This window comes from Pundamilia nyererei, unplaced genomic scaffold (assembly GCF_000239375.1).
Source record: "Pundamilia nyererei isolate P.nyererei 1_Seehausen unplaced genomic scaffold, PunNye1.0 scaffold00002, whole genome shotgun sequence".
NCBI classification, from domain to species: domain Eukaryota; kingdom Metazoa; phylum Chordata; class Actinopteri; order Cichliformes; family Cichlidae; genus Pundamilia; species Pundamilia nyererei.
The window spans coordinates 8,548,753-8,570,816 of NW_005187403.1; the positions used below are offsets into that span (position 1 = coordinate 8,548,753).

At 42.3% G+C, this 22,064-nt stretch overlaps 2 protein-coding genes across 3 annotated transcripts; one reads left to right on the top strand and one right to left on the bottom strand.

Annotated features, from left to right (window-relative positions):
- The first annotated feature begins 226 nt into the window (after window positions 1-226).
- Window positions 227-19,716, top strand: fam78ab (family with sequence similarity 78 member Ab). 2 transcript variants are annotated; one of them, XM_005720417.1, is made up of 4 exons: window positions 227-350; window positions 6,389-6,753; window positions 11,955-12,258; window positions 17,721-19,716. In XM_005720417.1, the coding sequence occupies exons 2-4, from the start codon at window positions 6,477-6,479 to the stop codon at window positions 18,244-18,246; spliced, it is 1,107 nt and encodes a 368-aa protein (XP_005720474.1). In that variant the 5' UTR covers window positions 227-350; window positions 6,389-6,476; the 3' UTR covers window positions 18,247-19,716. The 2 variants fall into 2 exon arrangements, with proteins under 2 accessions (XP_005720474.1, XP_005720475.1); XM_005720418.1 differs by lacking the exons at window positions 227-350; window positions 6,389-6,753 and adding an exon at window positions 10,632-11,160.
- LOC102215771 (probable lipid phosphate phosphatase PPAPDC3) lies at window positions 1,255-10,177 on the bottom strand. Its single transcript, XM_005720419.2, has 3 exons — window positions 9,756-10,177; window positions 8,832-9,576; window positions 1,255-2,923 (listed from the first exon to the last, which is right to left on the bottom strand). The coding sequence occupies exons 2-3, from the start codon at window positions 9,304-9,306 to the stop codon at window positions 2,535-2,537; spliced, it is 864 nt and encodes a 287-aa protein (XP_005720476.1). The 5' UTR covers window positions 9,307-9,576; window positions 9,756-10,177; the 3' UTR covers window positions 1,255-2,534.
- Window positions 19,717-22,064: the final 2,348 nt, after the last annotated feature.

Below are 22,064 nucleotides of genomic sequence, written 5' to 3' on the forward strand. Positions count from 1 at the left end.
ATTTGTTGGCTGCACATCCTTGATGTCTCTTGTCCCACCAGATCGCAAAGGTGCTCTATTGGATTGGAGACTGTGGAGGCCATTGGAGTACAGTGAACTCACTGTCATGTTCAAGAAACCGGTTTAAGAAACTTGAGCTTTGTGACGTGGTGCGTCATCAGCAGAACTCAAGACTCATCCAATCAAGGAAGTTTGTTTTGTTTATGTTTTGTTTCTCCAGCCTCCTACTGTCTGGTTTCGTGAGCTTGTGTACCAGTTTCTGTTCTAAGCTGACGGGAGTGGTCTACTGCTACTGTACCCCAGCTGCCTCAGGGTTTGGCGTGTTGTGCGTTCCAAGATGCTCTTCTGTGGTGAGTGGTTATTTGAGTCATTTTGTCTTCCTATCAGCTCAAAGCAGTCTGACCATTCTCCTCTGTCCTGAACTGGCGCTAACTGGATATCATCATTTTTCAAGCCATCCTCTGTAAACCATAGAGCTGGCTGTGTAGGAAAATCCCCGTAGATCAACAGTTCTGAAATGCTGAGACCAGCGTGACTAGCACCAACAACCATGCCATGTTTAAAGTCACTTAAATTCTGATGCTCAGTTCGAATGTCAGCAGGTTGTCTTGACTATCTCCATCTCATCTGTTGTGGATGGAGGCAGTGTGCAAAATGTGTGGTGTAACTGCTGGCCAGAGGGGCCGATATGGCAGCCTCGCTTCTGTCAGTCTGCCCCGGGGCGGCTGTGGCTACAACTGTAGCTTGCCTCCACCAGTGTGTGAATGTGAGTGTATGAATAGTGGAATTTTAAAGTGCTTTGGGTGCCTAGAAAAGCGCTATCTAAAAGCAATCCATTATTATTATTATTAACTGGTCTGTGAGCCCCTCATGCTTTTGCTGTTGTTTATCCATTGGCAAGTCACAGAGAAGAGTAAAGTTATAACATGTAAAGAGCTGAGGTTGAAAAAGAGTGAAACGTGTCCACTGTATATGTATATATATAGTGGGTGCAAACACCCCATCTGGAAAGAAATGGTGTAAAATGTCTTTCCAAATGAATAGCCCTCTCCGTATGACATCCCTATGGAAATCCATAACTTAATTTTCTTGAGCTGTGGGGCATTTTACAATCCTTGTGAAGTCTGAAGTAATAAAAACTACTTTTTTTTGGAAAGTTGTCTTAAGAGCAGACAAATAAGCTACTGGTAAACAGAAAACAACATTTATCCTATTAATTGTAATAAATATTTTCCCCCCACATTCTGCTTGTGACATATCTGCCCAAATCTTTAATCACAGACAGAACAGAGCAGCAATCCCAAACACCCACAGGCACATATACATGAAAACAACAAATTTGGACTGCTAGTGGCATCCTCTTACCAAAACTAAATAAAACACATTTACATTTTCCTAACGGTTCATTTCATTTTATTGAGATAGAACAACATAGTAAAAACATCATATACAGATCCCTGTACAGCACATACACTAAACTGTTTAATCATACTAAACCAATGAAATGATGGCAGAGTTCATTCAAAGCCATAAAAAAAGGCATAACATGTCCACAGCTGATATTTCAAACCAATGTTTGCTCCTGCTTCGTATGCATATGTTCCCACACACATGCACTTGTTTTTAGTGAGGCATAGAAATAGTTTCACTGCCATAAACAGTTTATGATCAGCTAATTTAGAGATTTTAATGAATCATTAATGAAAGTGCTGTGGAGAAATATTAGCTTTAAAAATGATTTAAACTCATTAAATCACAAATGGCACATTGATAGAAATTAAACTTGAAAGGGTAAGAAAAAAAAATTCTGGGTGATAATTGTACATAAACAGATTCATTAAAAAAAACTTCAAATATGATAAACATATGAGCAAAAGAAATAAGAAATGTAGACTATCCAAACTGCCTTACTTTCATATATACTTGAATGTTACATACAACAATATAACTCCAAATTTCAGTGTTCAGCTGTGGCTTCTGTGTTTAACTCTCCTAAAATAAAAGAGAGAGAAAATGAGATCCAATGGAGTTTGGTGTCCTTGATAGAAGTTAAATAATAAATGAATATGAATGAAAGTCTTTTGAAAAAATCCAAACCACTTTTCCTTCATGTACACTTTCAAGAAAACCTGTAGCCAGTCTGCAGATATTTTATTTTGCTTGTGGCTGTTAGTGTTTTGTTAAAACTATGAAGCAGTGTCATACTAGAACTTGTAAAGCGTTATGAAGGTCTTGCGAGCTTCCTGGTTTAGGAATTGCATGCAAGTCAGCATCTGGATCCGAATATTAGTGGGTTCCTGCTTGCAGCCTGCAACGAAAACCTGCTTTGCAACTTTAACCAACGCATAGGTGACAATTTAAAGGAAAACCCCAAAGACTTGAGCCTTCATCATGAACAGAAGAATGCAAGTCTTGTTGAAACAAAGCCGAGGTGCAATAAGGCAGTTCTGGCACCAAGTGTGTCCTTTAATTTGTCACCCGTCTGTGTGTTTGATATTGCAAGGTTAAACAAGCCATGTGTGCTAGTAAAAAGCTCAGAAAAAGGGGCTCCAGCTCAGCGTGCTTATGGAAATAAGAGTCTGACAGGTGTTTGATGAAAGCCACACCGTCTCCATTAGGCTAAAATGGAGCATGCCAAGCGCAAAGCCGCACACCATATCTGTTAGGTGGTGCTTGCCCAAGAGCACCCGGGACATGCCCACTAGGAAGGCCCACAGCACCAACAGGATGCGAAGCGGCACAGCCAGCACCAAGTGGGACAGCAAGAACTTGGAGACCATGGCAGCTCGGCTGGCGTGGGCAGCGGGGAAAGAGTACACGTCCATGGCGACGCAGTCCAGGAAGCTCGGTGTCATCTCCCAGGGTCCTCTCCGTTTCACCAATCTCTGGACTCCAGCCACGGTCATCACGTCAAGGATGAGGGCTATCATGAAATAAAGAAAGCAGACAGTTAGTATGAATATGCAGTGAAAGTCAAAGAAAATGGTTAAAGGAGTACCTGACTTGAATCATGGTACAAGTAAAAGATCATCGCTTGAAACCATATTCAGAGAAGTATAGAGGTGTTACTGGTGATATGTACATTGATTTTAAGGTAAATGTGATCATTTTGTGGAAAAACAACCACTGTGAGTGGTTTTACTTTGTCTCCCCTAACTGGACATCTCTAAGGTGTGAGATGATTAATGGGGATGGATGTAGCTTTTTAAAAAAATCAAATAGACATCAACTCAATAATCAGTTTTATAAAACTATTGGTCCATTTGTTAGTCTTCACATAAAACAGAACAACTGCAGTAAATGTGTAAGTAGATATTTCGGTGACTAGTACTAACCAGCGAGTAACATTTGCTTCACATACCAGACATTCGGAGACGCCTTTTATAACTCCACAGCACTCCCCAAAAATATTTCTACTCTGACCATCAATAAAGCCATTTAAAGCCATCTTCACACTCACTAAACCAAGCCTACGCTAAATAACTGTCAAGTGTGTGAGGTACTAGTTATACTGCTCTAATACTTGCTATCCTAAAGGGACTGTTCTTTCAAAATCAATCTCAGCTCATTAAAGGCAATACAATGTGTCCATGCATATAAAATCAACTAAATCTGAAAAAGTTCCCTCAGAATCAGACAAATTGTTCTGCACAGTGAATTTAGTCTGTTTAAATTTTACACTCATGCAGTGAATTTTTCCCCAGTTACAAGCCCTACAGGGTCTCACACGGTCTATTTGCAATTTGTGGCTTCATTGCTTTTTGGGCTTGTTACAGATTTGTTTTGGCGTAAAATAACAGGTCTCTTTTACTGAATTTTCTGAACTTTAGAAGGGGGGAATTCCAGTTGCTAGGACCTCGTCTGCTGGCTCATCCACTGACTAAAGATGTTTGATCAGTGTGATGATTCCCAGCTCTTACACAGAACACCAACGATGAGTGTTAAAATATGACAGAAAATCATTTGACAGATTGAAGATGAGCCTGGAATCAAAATGCAGATAAAAAAAAAAGAGGAGACCTTTCATAAGCAGCCGCACTAAAACATCCACAGTACCAATGCTTGATTCTATGTCACAGACATCAAATTGGTGTCATCATTTTGTTAATGAAGCAATAATATATCCCATAATACTGACGCTTAGTGTTGGTTATAGAGAAAAAAAAGTACCTCAAAGGCCTACAACTTGGAAATATCACCAATTGGGAGGTAAAATTTTGTTATAGTTAAAATAAAACGAGGCATAAGATGCCAACTGATATTGAGTAGAGGTGCAATGGAAGGACATTTGGGGTCTTTGCTGCACGGCCCCATTGTGCCATCTCAGCAGACGGGGACGGTGCTTGCAGCCAAACGGTGACGCATCGTATCGGCTGTAAGCACAAGTCTCTTTGCGACTGAGGTTCTCTAAGGTTTGCTGTCACTGCAGACAAACTAAGATTTTCTCTGTGCTCCTGCTGTGAAAGATTGTCCTGCAAACCTGCGGTCAGCATTGTGGTTCGTTTTCAGAAGTACGTCATCTAAGATTTGAGGTGATGAACTTAGATTTGCCGTTTGAGGGTGGAAACTCCGATTCTAGGAAGTGTAGCAGGCGTGAGCAGACAGTAGGTCAGGCTGCTACGCGCTGCTGAGAAACAGAAGGAGTAGTCAGTCTGTCGCGTATTCTAACATACACACTGTGGTTAGTCAGCTCACATGCACTTATAGTCCTGCTCTATATACTCTACATAGATGTAAAACACAGTAATGACCACAGCAAGCCATTTTTCTATGTTTGCTGTTGTTCACATTTACTTTTCAACAAGGGAGGTTACATGTATTTATATAAGGTTTTTTGTATTGGAGGGGGCGGCATGGAGGCACAATGTTTTTTGTGCCATTTTTGCCATTATTGGAAAGTACAATGCGAGAAAGACACGAAATACAAGAACAAAGGAGCAGGAGGGTGACATATAGTGAAAGTCGAGCTGGTAATCAAACTAAGAGCTTTGGGGAATCCACCTAAACAGCTAAAAGTGGAAAGATTGTTGAAATTTCCTCATCTCAAACAGACATACCCTGCGCTGCAACACTGAGATACTTCACAAATGCTTTGTCTATATGTGTTTAACATCAAAAAACACCATTCATTTATTGCTTCTCAAAAGACAAAAAGAAGGGAAGGAGGGCTACACAGGTAAGCCCCTTGAAACATAAAGCTTAATACTGAGCTATCTGTTCCATCAAGCATGATGAAAAATTAATTAGAGACAACAGCTGGGTGAGCATGACCTAATCCTGTCTGTTTGTTACTGTCACCCTGCACACAGGCCTCGGCACAGAGAGATGGTTATTCAGAGCACACCGGACTCTCTCTCATTCATCCTTGTAATAGCAGTGAAATGGATGCTGACAATAATGTTGCAATCTTACCTGCATGCTTAACAGAACCATATAGATGATAATATAACATGAAATAAACTTGAGTACTTTAAAAGTAGAAACAAAGCCGCACACACACAAACCACACCTGATAAAAATAGGAACATCCCCTCCACAGCTAAGACACGTCTCTGACATGTTTAATAGTCTTTGAGAAGGTCCCAGGTTGCGTGCGAGTAAAACAACTTAAAACCTAAAGGAGAAACATTTCTACGCTGCACAGCACCACGTGTTTGCAACAGTGGGCTGAATCAAACTAATCCCGACAGACCAGTCATGGCTGATTAGTTTCCCCGATAGATAAAAACAAAATATACTTTCAGCGAGTATTTAACATTAATTCCTCTTCCCACTGTTGACCATGTTGGGATATTTTCTCCCGACAGACTTCAACAGACCAGAAATTATCCTGCAACCAACAAATATTGAGCAAGCACTTAGGGCAAAAAAAAAAGTCCCAAACACAATTCAACAGTGTCCCAAATCCAGAGATTTAATAGCTCCCACTCAGAGCTCAATGTAGCTACAGCTACACAAGATTTGTGTTTCTGTTTGGTCTTTAATCTGTGTTTGGGACTGTGTTTATGTGTGCATGCCTGCACATGAACAAGCATACACACAGGTCCCCCAGACTTTCAGAAAATTCTGATCTGATGTAGTGAGATCAAAATTTTGCTGCAGGATAATATTAAATGTGCTGTAGTAAAGCTTTATGTAGTTACTGATGGAAACAATAACCCAGTACTGAGTCAGTAACAGGACTTGTAAGAGCAACGTGTGAACCCATTCTTAGGAACCTGGGCCTTTGCATTGTTTGTACAACTGCTCATGAACACAAATAAAAACTTCAAAAGAGGATGTTTGAAGGGTCTCGAATTGAAAGAACTTAATGTGAAGGACTCACTGTTGTCCAGCTTCATAGATGTGACGCATGGTCAAACTAAAAAGTCTGCTTCACTCAATGCAGCCAGGACACTGTGCTGTGGGACACTGTCACCGGTCCTCAGCCCTCCTCCTGCTCGATATCTACCCATCAGTCGTCCCGGGCTGAAGTGATGGTCCATAGCTGCCTGAGGGATCAGAGTGGTGCTGTTTCTCCACCCAGCCTGAACCTCTCCAGCTGCTACACAGCAATGCCTGATGACAACTTACTCCATGTGGACGGCCAAGCGGGTGTGGACCCAGAAACAATGCCTGATAACACTGCAGCTTTTCCACCACTGGTGGCTGATGACACCAGAGCGGCCGGCAACCCCATCATGAAGCCAAATAAACGGACCTCATCCCAGCGTAGGATGCTACAGTTACAGCATTCTCCTTTCTGGGCACAAAGTAAGGACTATGCACTTCTCTTGCGTAAGAACACACAGCCTTAATCTGTCATGCCAAAAACTGATTTTCCCCGATTTGGCAAAAAAAAGAAAAGAAAAGTATTTAAATTGTTGTAAATGACTTGTTGGTATATAATCTGTCTAACATATAAAGTTATTTTGGGTCACAGAGCAAATTCCTGTCACAAGACAGAAGCTGCAATCAGCTTTTGGCAAAGTGACTTTTTTCTATCCTGCATTTATCCGGATTAAAAGTTTCACTGGCGTTAGAAATGTCCCTTTCAAGAGTGAGCCGGCCAAGAGGGCAACAAATATAAGATAATAGTTCCATAAAGATTTTCTAATTAGCCAAAAAGGACTGAATAGATTATAATGTCATGTCAGAATCATAAAGACGCTTTCAAAACAGGCAGTTTTTTAATTTTATATATAACCTCTTTCTTAATCTTGTTCACTACAGCCTATTTGCCATTATAAACAACAATATTACACATGAAAAACACAGAAACAACAGAAATCACGTTTTGGCATGACAGCAGCTAGTCTGGTAATGATTAGTTGTGCTTTATTTAGCAGCTCCCCTTTCAGGCCTCACCAACTGAGTATGCCGGATTGCCCTCCTGTGTTCATAATGCCCATTATCCGTTTTAATAAACCAAGATCACAATTTCAAACAAAAAGACCCAGTTATAGTATTTCACCAACCTCATATTTCACTGATGCTGCCGTTTTTTTTACCAATCCCTGTAATTATAAAGGCACAGAAGCAAACTGTCTCATTTTCATCAAATTTCTACTTCCGGACTTAATCATCTAATTCCTTTGCCCTCTAAATCACAGCCCTCAAAGCCTCTAAGTCCAGCAGTTACTGCCCTTCTTAACTGCAGATCTTTAATCTTCTGCCCATTATCTGTGACCTTCTGTTCTGCTAACATGTGTGTATGTAGGAATGAATGAAAGCCTGTGGGCTTGACTCTGTGTTTGCATGTGTAACCATTTAGACTTTTTTAAGTGTTTTTATCCAAATTGTGAAGCACTTTGTAACTGTTTGTTTTAAAAAGTGCTATACATATAAAGTTGTTATTGTTATGTATGACTGCTGATTTTGCCTTTGGGGGCATGGGTCAATTTGTCCGGGCTTTCAGTACAACAAGAACTTCCTGTCTACTTCCTGTTCCAACGAATGCAGACAGATCAAAGAAAGGAAGTTTCCAGGTTGAGTTTCAGCAGATGAAGTCTCTCTTTTGCTCTTGCCACATACAGTTTAACTCTAAATGCAATCAGAGGCACCTCAGACGTGGTTGGTCAGTTGATTAGTCTACTCGAACTACAAACAGAGTACAAATAGGAACCAGAAAACCTGCGGTGGAAAGAATCTTGCCCACAGATTTCAGATTCATATGTTTTAATGAAGACGGTTCAGAAGGTTCTGAGTAATCATCACTGAGTGATACAATTTGACAGAAACGTACTGCAAAAGACAACTTTTGCTTGAATGATTGACTGCTTTGACAGTATTAGACTGTTCTGTGTTACCAGTTTGATTCGAATATACTTGAAAGTTAAATCCAAACCGGAAAACTGAAGATTTACTAGATGAGAAAATGATAAAGGTTACATTGCCTGCATAGGAACCTCAATACGCAGTTGTGACTTCACTAAAAAAAAAAAACTGAGACTAGGTGATATTTTGTCTTTTTCTTTCTGAATTTGCAGGTTTTCCTCTCTGTTGCTTATTGACAACTGGGAAAAGGTATCAAATGTTGAGATTCTCATTGCTCTACTATAAAAGCAGCAGTTCAAGTAATATTAAGCAGACGTGATACAGTCTATAAACACTTGTGAAATGTGCCTTCAGAAAATGTCACCCACACTTGTTTGTCAATAAACCCCTGCACTGGGAGGCCGAATACACTGAAACTCATTTGGCAAGCTCATTTTTGGCACAGCTGGCTGGTTTCAAGTGTGAGAAGGACAGAAGCGGGAAAGACACTGTGTCACTGTGGGTGCCAGGTATGGCTGCGTGGTGCATTTTGGGTACTGAACGACAGAGGTTGGTGAGTGTGGTGTGGCATTTACCCAGCAGCAGGTTGACTAGGACCTCCTGTCCAGCCAGGGTATTACTCCGTGTGAGACACACGATAGTGCCAATGATCCACGTGATGCCATGCCCCGTGAGAGCCAACAGAGCAACCATGGAGCGGCAGCCTCCCCAGGAGGACGACGTGTAGGCGCACACCCCCATGCGCTTGGACAGGCAGATGTCAATGGCAAGCAGGGAGTTCATTGCTATTCCTTTGAAGGAAGGGTTCAGCTGCATGCAGTCTTCCTCTGGCATTTTGGTGGACTCTCTTCTGTCCCTGCTGCCTCTGTCGGTAGGTTCTTCACTCTGCTGACTTGTTTGGTGCTTGATTTGACCCAGTCGCCTTGAGCTGCCTCGGCTCTCAGCGGGGGCCCCGCCGCTACAGAGGGGCTGATGGTTGAGGGACATAAACTCAGGTCTGCCCAGGACGCTGTTTCTCTCCCGCGCCCTGGATCTCACACTGGAGGGCATACTGGGGGTGTTGGGGCCAAGTTTTCTTCTGTGGCTATAATAACCGATTGCCAATCTCCAGAAGATAATGCAAGTGGTGCAAGACAGTGAAATGTCCCAGGATAAACCCCCCTCCCCTCCCCTGCCTACACCACTCCTCCCCCACCTCCTGTGGCCTTAATAGATATATTTAGACACGCTGGAATGCACGTTGTCTGTGGTGTTTATGCCATGCGGGGAGGAAGAGTGTATTGAATAGCATCTGCTCCGTCCAATCCAGAGAAACACGATCTAAAGCACGGAGATAAAAATTACAACATGAGCATTTCGTTACGCACCGATACACCACTAACAGGTGCCTCACTGCGCGTGCTTTTGGTGGAAATCAAGCTCAGTGCAAATTTAAAACAAAAGAAGAAAGGAAAACACTGTGTAAAGAGACTACGAAAGACACGGCGTTGTCATCTTACCGAGCGAAGAAAGGAGAGCACGGGAGCGCGCACATCTCTCTAAATCCTCTCCGATATACAGAGAGGACGTTCACGTATATAAAGCGATCCGCGCAAAATCAGAGGAAAGTTGACAATCACCAAACCGTCGACAAGAAAAGGGAAAAGACAAGGCAGCGCAGCGCAGGCAGTGCAGCGTTTGCTTGTTCCTGGCGGATTTGACGTAGCTTACGCACGATTCCCGATTCAGCCTGGGCGCTGCGCTCCAGCGCCGACAGCGGAGTTCTCCAAGGTGCTTAAACAGACAGCGCCAGGACTCACAGAAACCCCGCATTCGGCTTTATTACACACAAAGACAGGGGGCAGGGCTTATGGAGGGCCACGGAAACTATTTCAAATGTTCAGAAATGGTTAAAAAAAAAGAGAGAAAAAAAAGAAAAGAAAAGAAAAAGCGATGAGCACACAACCTACATTTTTACAGAATTTATCGCACCGATCAGACCATTTGTTGTCTGCTACTGCCACACTACAGCAAAATACATAAGTAAATCAAAATTTATCAATCATTTATAATTTATTTAAAGCTGACTGTGATCCACTGATTAGTCAGTGGAAAGACATTTCCAAAACCCCCACAAAGATGATTTCATTTGTCTGTGTCCAAATTTTCAATACCACCCAAAGAGAGCGGACACGCGTCTTAAGTTACCTGTGGGGGCTCTTTTAGGCTCTCAAAAATCACTTACTAATTATATGTTATCAGTTATAATTATAACCTTCTCAAAATGAGGGACCTTTAGCCTCCATTTCCCAGCATGCTTGCAACACTCGCAGAGCGGAAGTGTCGTCAGGAAGACTACTAAAAGCTGCTTCCCAGGCAGCTCAGATAGACCAATGCGTGTCGGGGTGAACCTGCCGAGGCAGAGATGGGACGAGCGCGGAGAAATGACAGCTTGTGCAGGAATTTAGGCTGAACTGCAGCCCATCTCTCGGAGCACTGCAGCTGTCCGCTCGGTCGAACTATGTAACAGTTGGAATTTCTTCCATCAGAGCTGCATTATACATATTTTGTATCTATATATTATTATTATTTTTTATTTAGTTTGACACCTGATCCCGTGGAATGGTCGCAAAAGTTGACCCGGCGCCGTCCTTTTGGATGTTGCGGTGCTCAGTCTCAAACTCGACCAGACTGTCAGCGCTCGGAGAAATGCTACCTCTGTTAACGGGACGCTGAAATTGTTTGCAATTGGAAGGAAAGGGGAGAGAAGGGGACGAAGAAATAAATAACGGGATCGGTTGTGGAAGGAGATAACGGAATTACCTCTGTGACCGGAGAACTGTGCGAGCCGCCGTTTACGCTGAATTTCTCCAGGATTTCGCCCCAAACAATTCAGTGGAGACTTTCCAGTGAATTGTTTTATAGGTAGACTTTCTTTCTTCTTCTTTTTTTTTTTGCATGTTGCTTTGTCGGCTTTAAAAACGGGAAAGAAAAAAACAGACCTCAGTTCGTAATTGTACTGCCAGAACCTCTGCTTCGCAGATGTAGCGTTCAATGGTACTTTTCCTTATGAGAAACTGAAGCCAATATTTTAAGTTTGGTGGAACATTTTACGCTTTTGTCAAACGGACTTTCGGCTACTCCGCGTTACACTAGAGGCATTTTAAACTGTGGGCGTCCACTCTTGAAAACCTCCAATATTTGTGATTAGGATTCTCGTCACCAGCTGGACGCAGTCACAGGGTTATATCTTTTGAGTGCACACGCAAAGGAGAATCTGATGCCAAGCTGTAACACAAGTAGTTGTTTTTTTTTTTGCGAGTGTTAATTATTTAGCTCATACATGCCACGAACCTTTCCAAATGGACCCACTTTGCCCAAAGGCCAGAACTTTGTGTGGCAGTGTCTTGTAACTTTGGCAGCATGAAAACATCTGCGCTCGGATAAAAACATTTCTGGTGCCAGAGCCTGTTTTGGTGAAGCTGCGTTCACGCACTGGGAAGCATGCGCTCTGTTGTGAAGATTTTCTAGGCCTGCCTTCTTTTGTAGTTTTGGATAAAAGAAAAAGAATGCATGGCTTTTCGTGAGAAACATTGCTTCATATAAATACTTTCTTTGTGCTGGTAAACCATTTTTTCTTCTCTCTGTTGGGGAAACATGATGTGGAACCAACTGTGGTGATCGTTTGCTTGTTTCCATGCGTCTTTCCTCTCCTCCAGACTGCTGGACGTTCTTGTGGACTGTGTTGCTATTTAATGCAATGGGCTGCATCCAGAGTATCAGATGTAAGCCCAAGAGTTTCCGAGACAGCATCGTCATCCTGGAGCTGAACGCTACTATCGACTCCAACCCCACCAGCATCGACGAGACATCCGGCGTGGTCTTGCGCTACCGGACGCCGCACTTTCGAGCGAACGCCCGAATACTGGTGCCACCAGTAGCAGCTAAGGAGACGTGGACCATCGGCTGGATCCAAGCCTGCAACCACATGGAGTTCTTTAACACGTATGGGGACAAAGGAATGTGAGTATCCTCGGGTCTTGTTGTTGCTTGGTCAGGTGTAAGGGATGACGGCGCGTTGAACGCATGTGGATGATTCAAATATGAAAAAAACAAAAATAACCTTTGACATCATTCCAGCTGATGAATAAATATGTCATTTGAGTTAGTTTGCAAGTGGCATTTTTTGCTATTGACACTTTTGGTCAATATTGGCTCTTCTACTTTTAATTAAATGAATTTTATTCCAGTTAGCCAACTGTGAGCTTGGTTTCCAAAAACTATTCAGATTATTTTGCCATTCTATTAGATTTAATCCACGACAAACCACAAAGAAAGTATCTAATGCTCACAAATGTTAGGGAACTAAACGTGCTTTCTAATGTACGACCCCAACACAGGGAAACAATCACAGCTTCACTACTTGTCTTAGTTCTGAGCAAGTTCTGAGCAAAAGCTCAGAACTTGAAACTATTTAGCTCACAGATGTGACAAAGAGAAGTTAAAATTTAAGAGACTTAAAGCTGACACTGTTATAACAACTTTTTGGGAGTGCTTACATCTTGAAAATGTGAAGAGTCCAAGTAGGAAGACTTTAATTGGATCAAAAAATCTGCCAGGAACAGTTACTGAAAGGACGTCTAGGTAAAAGGTTTAACCAGTTTAACATAAGCAAATGAGCTTGAGTTCTTTAAGTACGGGCAAAGACGAGTAGCAGAAAGAGTCAGTGCCAGCCACCCAACAGAGCCAGAACCTTAATTCCTGTGTAATTTATGGTTTAAATTGTAAGAATATCTCAGTTTCTGGTTTATATTGCAAATAATGCTAAAATTACTCCTTAGAGGAAATATTTCACAGTAGTGAAACTAGCCTACGGTTGCATGTGGTTCTCCCAGTTCAGCAAGGGCACACGTGTGTGTCATGCAAGCGGAACGTCACATATTAGCATCAGTTTTAAAGAACTTAAAAGATAACTGTGAGTGTGTTTTAATAATCAATAGCTTGACTGTCCCCACAACACATGGGCTTTAAGCATATGCTTGCAGGCTGCAAACGCCTTCAAGAGCTTACACGTGTTTGAGTGCGGGACACTGATGAGAAATAATAGTTGCTGTAACCTTTCTGATGCCCCCTTGGAGTGGAGTTATTTTTTCATCAGTCGTTATTAATAAAGCAAACATGAACAAATGCTGCTTTTAACTGTGCTCATCTCACCCAGGGACTATAAAAAGGTCTCGCTCGCTCTTTAATTTCCTTTATTTCTCAGAACGAGTGTTTACATACGTAGGGTTTGTCTTGTATCATGTGATAGGCAAACGCAAGTTGATCCGTGTGCTTTATCTGTAGACACGGCAGCAGAGGATGTTTGGGTGCTGCACGACTAAGATTAGAGTCCCGTCCCAGACACCCCACACCCCAGTATGGGCCTGTATGACACAGAGAGAGGGACAGAGCCCAGTTACTTTCTGAAACTCAGTGTCACTGGGTCTTATTGGCCCTTTTATCTGGCTAGATTTTACACTTTCCATCTTTTGTCAAGTTCTTTTTTTATTTTTTTTTAGATAATGGTATACAAATACATGCTGAGAAGAAAACCCACATTCAAAACCATGCATGCATTTAAAAATGCTGAACTTGAAAAAGACGTTTTTCGCAATACACCAGTAATGAGAATGAAACATAGATGAAATGCAAATACATGTATGATCATTTAAACTAGCACCTGTAACTATCTGGTTACGCAGCATATAAGTGGTGGTATTGTACCCCTGTGTTTATCACCTCCCACCATAAAAAGACAAAAACATAGACACTATAAGCTCGCTGTCACCAACGCCACGTTCCCGAAACAGACAGAAAACAAAATAAATGACGCTGAAGACAAACTGATGGCATTATGCTTTTCTCATATTTTCCATAGCTGTTGACATTTTTTGACATTACTGGTAATGAATGTCTGATATCATGACTATATATAATTCCACTTACCACATTTTTTAGTCTTCTCAGAAACCACATAAGGGTACACTCACAACCATTTCATTAGTTCTACTATGCTAGTACCAGCTTGGACGCATTTTGCCTTCAGGATTGGATTGGATTCAAATTCTGACCCTCCTACCCAAATGTTGCAAAGAAATCGAGGCTCATCAGTTCAGGCAATGTTTCTCCAATCTTCTATTGTCCAGTTTTGGTGAGCCTCAGTTAGAAGTTAACAGGAATGGCACCTGGTGTGGTCTTGGCTGCTGTAACCCATTGCTGTCCATGTTCAACCTGTTGTGCATTAAGAGATGCTCTTCTGCAAACCATGATTGTATCAAGTGGTTATTTCATTTACTATGGCCTTCCTATCAGCTCAAAGCAGTCTGGCTATTCTTCCAAACTCTGGAATCAAAGAGACAAGTTCGCTCACTGCTTTTCCTTTTTTTCTCAGACCATTATCAACAAATCCTCAGACCAGCCCATCTGGCACCAACAACCATGCCATGTTTAAAGTCTTCAACGTGACTTAAATCACTTTTCTTTCTCTTTCTGTTGCTCACTTTGAACGTTAGCAGATTGTGTTGACCATGTCTACGCACCTAAAAACACCGAGTTGGTTCTGTGTGGTTAACTGTTAGATATTTGCGTTAATGATCAGTTGAACTGGTGTACCTGATGAAGTGGCCAGTGAGTGTGTAGTAAATGCACTCTTGACTTGAATTACCCTACATGACTGTAACAGATATGGTATATGTATATATAGCACTGCGCTGTATATAGGGGTGTTAGAATGTGCGCACCCAGATGTACAGCAGTGTTTACAGAGGGAAAATCCTTGAATCTCGTGCATTCGAACATTGACTTTAAATCATTGTCCAGTGTTAGGAACGCTAAGCATTTCTTTCCTGCAAAGACAAACAATGAAAGAAAAGGCTATTCCTTATGTACATTTTTAAAGGCACACTTAGGTTGTAAGAGATGAGTCTGCTACCGCTGCTGAGACTCTCATACTAAGTAGCTCCTTTGATGCTAATAAAACTTCAGTGTACTGTAATTGGACAGAACAGCCAAGGATGGTAATGCTGCTGATTTCTCTGCTGGCTTTGGATGATGTGCTCGGGATTCTGTTTGCATCCATCACTTCTTCTCCCTCGTGCACCCATGGGCTTTTAACGAGGTGCAGTTTATCGAGTTTGAACAGTTTGTGTGTATTCAGAAAAAAAACATAACAGACATGCACAAAGAAAAAAAAAAATCCAATTTGTTATAGCTACGTCTTGAAAGAAATCGTATCCCTGTTGCATATAGAACATAACAGTCATGGGAGGAACATTTATTTTCACAGAAAACGGTGAAGCTCAATGATGATGCAATTATCTTGTTGATTGCTCTGACACCCTGTTGTCTTTACTTTTGTTCCTAGTCTTCAGTCTCCGTGGGGGAGGGGGGGGAAAAGAAGCATTTCCTGGGCGTCTTTATCATTTCTTTCTTTCTTTTTAAAAAATCAAACAGACTGCTTTCCAAACTATTTGCCAGCAACATGCAAACGAGTGTGAGAGCAAAGGTGCAAAAACAGGAAATAAGCAATTTCACTGCTTGCTTTTGTTCGCAGTTGTGATGGGACCTTTTCAGTGCATGGACAAATCCTCAAAAAAGCTTATTTAAAATCCTTTCTTTCGGCATAAAGCTTTAACTTTTCATATATAATTCAGTTTTAAATAGATTCTTATTTAGAACACATTTTGGTAGGCAGCTTTCAGTTTTGACATGCAGCGTACGAGGCCTAAGACCGGAAGAATTCTAGGTGAGAGGGAATCACAACTATCTTTATGACAGCAGCGGTTACAGGTTTTTTTAAGACTTGCCACATGAGCTAAACTACCTCTTCTGTAACATCACACAATTCATTCATTAGAGGTGAATAAACCAGATGTCATTTACTGCATACTCAAAGTGGGGGTTTTTGCAAAGAATTTGTCATACAGTTAAACTCAGTATCTTGGTCAAGTTGCTCAATTTTCCACTGATCCATTTCTTTAAAAGTTTTTTTTATTGCCCTTCTATCACCACGCATTCAGTATTTCTGTAATACTTTTAGCCATTTACACCTTTTTAGCCATTTTCTCAGACATGGATTAGGCCTAAGGCTAGACTGAACGTTTAAATCCAGCGAGCTTCTCCTTTGAAACAAAGTTTTTAGTCTAACACTCATCTCAATCTATGTCTGGGAAACAGAGTCTGTCTTTATTCACGCTAACTCTGAGAGTTACATGTTAAAACTTTTCTGCTTTCCAAATATAGATAATAATTTAGATATTTGTATCTATGGTCTTGCACACTTAACATTATACAGAAACTGACATGCTCACAAGTCACGGTGTAAAAAATGGCCTAGCAGCTCTTTAAAAAAGAATGAAGAAAAAAAAAAAGAGTGGGTGAATCATTTCAGCGTGTCTGCGGTTGTGTCACAAACACGACCTATGGGAGGCCATTTGCTTGTGACAAAGCAGGCAGTGAAGGCGCAAACAGGAAGTAAGCCCTATCTCTGCAGTGCTTTCCCCAGGCGTGATCAAAGTTCCTCAGCGTGTAGATGAGCCCGCAGCTCTAGGTTAATCCTCCTCCGATACATGTGCTCTTTTTACACTCAATGAAACACAAGCTTGAGGTTTACCGTAAATCATACAGTCATAAATGATGAATTGGAAGAATTTTCAACAGAAAGGTGTCAAATAATTTGAATTGAGGAAATGTGTGAGTTCATGACAAAATGGAGAGTTGCTACAAAATGTTTGGGAGGCATCGTATTAGAGGATGAAGGGATCCTTCAGAACAGAAATGCACATTTGCACACAGACACACACGGGCCTGCTATTAGCATGCCTGACATGCTAATCTCACCAACCCCCCTGGGTGAATTCATAAATCACAATGTGAGGCCAGGCGTAGCAGGCTAGTAAGTCATGCGGGCTGGTGATCGCACTGTTATCTCTGTTCTGCTGAGCCTCGGTTTCTTTGAACGAAAGGTAATCTTTTTCCTGCTGCGGGAGGAAAATCGATAGGTGGACAGAGCAGAGGTGCAGGGTCGCTTAAGTCGTTCGGTGTCGCCCGCTGTGCATGTCAAAATATTTCATCACTGTATTGGGTTCCAGCTCAGCAGGACGTTACTGCTGGAAGCATCCAACTGTGAGACTTTGATCCAATTTACTGTTCCTGTCCTGCGTTTGGTAGATAGACAGGAAAATCTATCAACTGAGGAGGCCACACTTGTGGTTCCATTTATTATGTATTTACTGTTCTTCATCATTTTTTATCAGTGTTTTAAAGGGGTCAAATGACCTAAGATAAAAGGTCAGATTACTGTGCTGCGTCTTTCATACCCTGTTAAGCATTATTATATAACATTTTACATGTGCTTACATCCAGTTTTCCCTTCAAAAACAAATGATTTTAAATAAAGGACCAGTGTCTGTGAATCCTCATCTGTGCCTCCTTTCAACTTCCAGGTCAAGTTGGGAACTCCCTGATCTGCGTGACGGCAAGATCCAGGCCATCAGCGACTCAGACGGCGTCAACTACCCGTGGTACGGAAACACTACTGAAACCTGCACCGTCATAGGCCCCACCAAGAAGGACAGCAAATTCGTAGTCAGTATGAATGACAATTTTTACCCCAGCGTGACTTGGGGAGTGCCCGTCAGCGACAGCAATGTGCCTCAGCTCAGCAGCATCTTCCGCGACCAGAGCTTCACGACTTGGCTCGTGGCCATCAATCAGGCCACCTCAGAGACGCTGGTCCTGCAGACGATCCGCTGGAGGATGCGGCTGGACATAAAAGTGGACCCGGAGAAGCCGCTGGGTCAAAGGGCCGTTCTGAAAGAGCCCGTGGCCCAGGTACAGCCACAGATTCTGGGAAAGAATGAGCCCATCCCCCCCAACGCCATGGTCAAGCCCAATGCCAACGACGCCCAGGTGCTGATGTGGCGGCCAAAGACTGGTGACCCTGTGGTGGTCATCCCACCTAAATACTGACCTGTTTTCCCTCTGACTTTCACTGACTGGCCTTGGATACCTTAACAGTATCATCTTCTTCAGTTTCTTTCTTTTACTCCTGCTCCTCACCAGCTCTCACTGCTTTAACTCTTCTTTTTTTCTGTCTCTATATTCTCTCATGTTTGAAAATGAAACCAGCTCTCAGAAAACAAAACAAAAGACCAGCTGTTGCTTTGAGCTACGGGCTTGAACACTTTCTAAAGGCACTTTTGAAACCGGAGAAAATGCAACTATTCTACCTTCAGACTTGGTCGGGTCTCACTGTGCTAAACTGCAAAAACGAAAGAGAGCATTTGTTTTGTTTTTTTACAGTACTGTATAATTGTTTGAGCCAACCGACGTAGGGTTTGGGAGTCCAGGGCAGATTGAAGTTTTTCTATGACCGTGCGTGTGCAGGTGGATATGCACAAAGGTCATGAACAAGCATCAGTTGTGTTTTGTTTTGTTTTGTTAATTTATGGACTGGAAGAGAAGCGTATTTAATTGTATTTGATGTTATTGCTGTGTTCTCTACATGACAAATTGCATTGGGTGACATACTAGATTTTAGTACTTTTTAAAGAAAAAAAAAACATGCAAGACATTCAATCCATGCTGCCTTACATTACATTGCTTTCCACTGCGAACTTCTTAGCCTTAAACAAAGTGCAATGCAGTATGTGGTAAACTCATGCCCGTTCCTTCCAGACTGTTGGCGCTGGCACGTGTGGGTTTAGGACAGGAACCACAGCACTGAGGAAAAACTCGGGTTTCAGATCTTGGCTTCTGGGTTTCATTTACCTGCTGAATCTATTGTCTTAACAAACGCAACTGGCATTATGCACAGACACAGTTACACAACTGAGCTAACTAGCTGAGCTGTGTTTCAAGTGCTTTATGCAAGAGAGGAGATGCTCTGTGCAGATGGACATACAGAGAGGCGAGTCTCATCAGCAGCCCTCAGCACACACACATAAACACAAAAACATGCAATAACAACTTGAGCATAAAAAAACTCCACAGCTCACCTCATTTCACTTATTTTACTCAAACCTTTACTGTTTTAGCAAAGTAGCAGAAAACAAGTTCTCTTTTCTCGATATTACACCATCTCAGGGCCCCTTGTTACTTCCTTCCCTTCTCGAATCTTTTTTTCCACCCATCCTGTCTCGCCTCCTCCTTATCACATTGCTCACATTGAGCAATCAATATCTGTTATAAATAAGAAGGGAAATATTTTTTAATAAGTGGTCAATGAAAACAGCAGTCTGTCTTTTATTTTTTGCTCCTGCAATCTTTTTGTCATCGCGTTTTTATTGCTGCTGCCATTAATTTGCCTTCCATCTAATTTAATCCAATCATTTGTTCTATGTTAACAGATTTTTCTGTTTGTTCCCCCCCCGTCCCTCACCCTCAATCACTTTTAATCTTTATCTACCACCAGTGCTCCTCCTCCCACTCGCTCACTTCCTCTCTGCCTCTTTTATTTATTTTTTTCATCTGCTGTCGAGGCTGCAAAAGCAGAGCAGGAGGCATGCGAGTTTGATGCTCAGTTGGCATATAGATGACCCACTTCTCCTTAGCTCTCGCTGCAGAAATGTGGGGCCCGTGTTTTTTTATTTCACCGCTGGTGCACGACCCCCCCCACACACATACACACACATAAGGAAGTGGCTCTGGTCAGCTAAAGATCGACGGTCGATGAAACGATGCGTATTTAAGTGCTAATCTTTGAGAAGGGCTTTGGTGGTGAACTGAAACTGCTTGCAAAAGCGTGAAGAAACAGGCTAAATTTGGCAATAAGGGAGGAGGGGGACGGGGGTCATTTACTTATCAATGGTATCCCAAAAAACTATGGGTTGTGTAGACAGTTTTTCACTTCCAGTTGTTCGAAGCATCTTGCAATTTCCTTCCGCCCCTCCCCAGTCTGTGTGTGTTCAGCGCCAACTAAAGAAATCATCTGCATTCAAGTCTGATCTGCTCGTGCATTTCACAAAGGTCACTGGGCTGCTGTTTCAGAGTCCAAGCATCATACGCTGTATACCACCAGACTTGGTCCGGTCCTTCAGTGGCCCTACATCAGCCACTTTCACTGAGAAAGCAGGCACACACAAACGTAAATAATCACGATCTGTTCCACATAGGAGCGGAGTTTAATTAAGGTGACGGGTAACATCTGCGTTTACCTCGAGCAAAGAGCAGGCGGCTGGGTGGAGGGGTGGGGAGCGGGGGACGCTGAATGTGAAGGTGACAACAAACCGGATCCAACTTAGATCTTTGCAGCAGCTTAAAAATAACGCTGGCATTTTCAGAGAACTTGGATGTCAAGTTGCTTCAGCTTGTGGCTTGTAGTGAAGGTGATGCCGCTCATGCTGCGAACCCACCGACCTCTCTCGGGCAATAAGCGGCCCGTCTGCTCCGCGGAAAGCCGCGCGATGACCGGTGGACACCATGGATCGTACTCAAGTTGGACCACGTGTAATGTAATTAAGTGCTGACACACAGTCACTGACTTTCAGTGTGTGCGTGCGCTTTAATTCCCGCTGGGAGGATTTAGGCAAGATGAGGAGTTTCACTCATGTGCTTATGCTGTTGTTGAGTCATGACCCTCCCTCTGTCTTTCTCTCTCTAGTCACCCATCTCACTCACACACATAAGCAGAGGGCAGGGAAGGTTGTGTCCTTGTCATAAAATGAGCTTGCCCTCACAAACACACAAAATCACCCCGAGGCGAAGGGACCAGCCTGGCTTGGTATCTGTTTGTCACAGCAGTGTCACATTGGCAGTGAGAACTCATTTATCAGCCCGGCACGTGGACCGTCTGAACACATGCACAAGCCATATTCAGCAGCATGCCTGTTTACTAGAAAACAGGAAATGCTTCGCAGCATGTAAACATTGTATTGTAATTGTATTGTATTAAGATCCGAGAGAATTAAAGTACTGGGCTCACCAAGTGGGTGCCTGCCAGCTATCAACAGCATTTATGTAATACTGAAGGCAAAGGGCACCAATTGTCTTCTGTGTGTGTCTCAATCTTTTGAGCTTTGTGTAGATGAAAATGTGTTTTGTGTTTGTGCGGAAACTTCAAAAATGCTGTATGTGCTTCCTTGACTAAGCCACAGAAAAACAAAACCACAATGTTGTACTTTTGCTGTACAAATGGTGAAAAAACAAAGGTGCCAAAATTGGACAAAGCCAAAACTATGCATTGTTTTTAGAGACATGTGAACTCAAAAAGCTCTTGGCACTTAGTGACAGACCTGTTTCTTTGGTTGTTTTTTTATTGAATGCACGTTTGTATTTCCAGAGAAACATTATGAATATAGCCATGCTAGTAGGGCTGTGCCAAGTGAGTGTTTCCTCTCCTAAACCCACACCCTTTACAGTTCCTGTGAGGACTGCTAGCTTTGTTTCATTTCCTTATTTAGTTATCTAGTGAACTAAATTCAAATTGAGTTCACACTCAGGACCACCTGCCTTCATTTTCCGGCTTTTACTCTTGGCCATACCCCACGAAAGTTAGTATTCCACAGGTGCTGCTCCATTGTGCTGTTCTCCTCGTGTCAGCGATTATAAGTCGTCGTTTTAAATGTAGCCCAAAAGATAATAGGAGCAACTAAGTGTGTCCCTCCTTTCTTTTTGGTTTGTTTTCTGGAAATACAGCACTGAAACAGTTCAGGCCGAATGTGTTTTTTGGGAATTTTGTTCTGTTCTGCTTTGATTTTTACACCAATACTTGAAAATGGGTCAGTTCTGGTAAAATATTTAAAACTGTGAAAATGCACACCACTGGGGAAACAAACCCTCAGAAAAAA

Excerpts from the sequence above, each read along its gene's own strand:
- fam78ab (XM_005720417.1), top strand. The coding sequence starts at position 6,477 with ATGGTCCATAGCTGCCTGAGGGATCAGAGTGGTGCTGTTTCTCCACCC. Across the intron at positions 6,754-11,954 it reads TTCTCCTTTCTGGGCACAAA|ACTGCTGGACGTTCTTGTGG; the intron begins GTAAGGACTATG and ends CCTCTCCTCCAG. Across the intron at positions 12,259-17,720 it reads ACGTATGGGGACAAAGGAAT|GTCAAGTTGGGAACTCCCTG; the intron begins GTGAGTATCCTC and ends TTCAACTTCCAG.
- LOC102215771 (XM_005720419.2), bottom strand. The coding sequence starts at position 9,306 with ATGCCCTCCAGTGTGAGATCCAGGGCGCGGGAGAGAAACAGCGTCCTG. Across the intron at positions 2,924-8,831 it reads CCTAGTCAACCTGCTGCTGG|CCCTCATCCTTGACGTGATG; the intron begins GTAAATGCCACA and ends ATTTCATGATAG.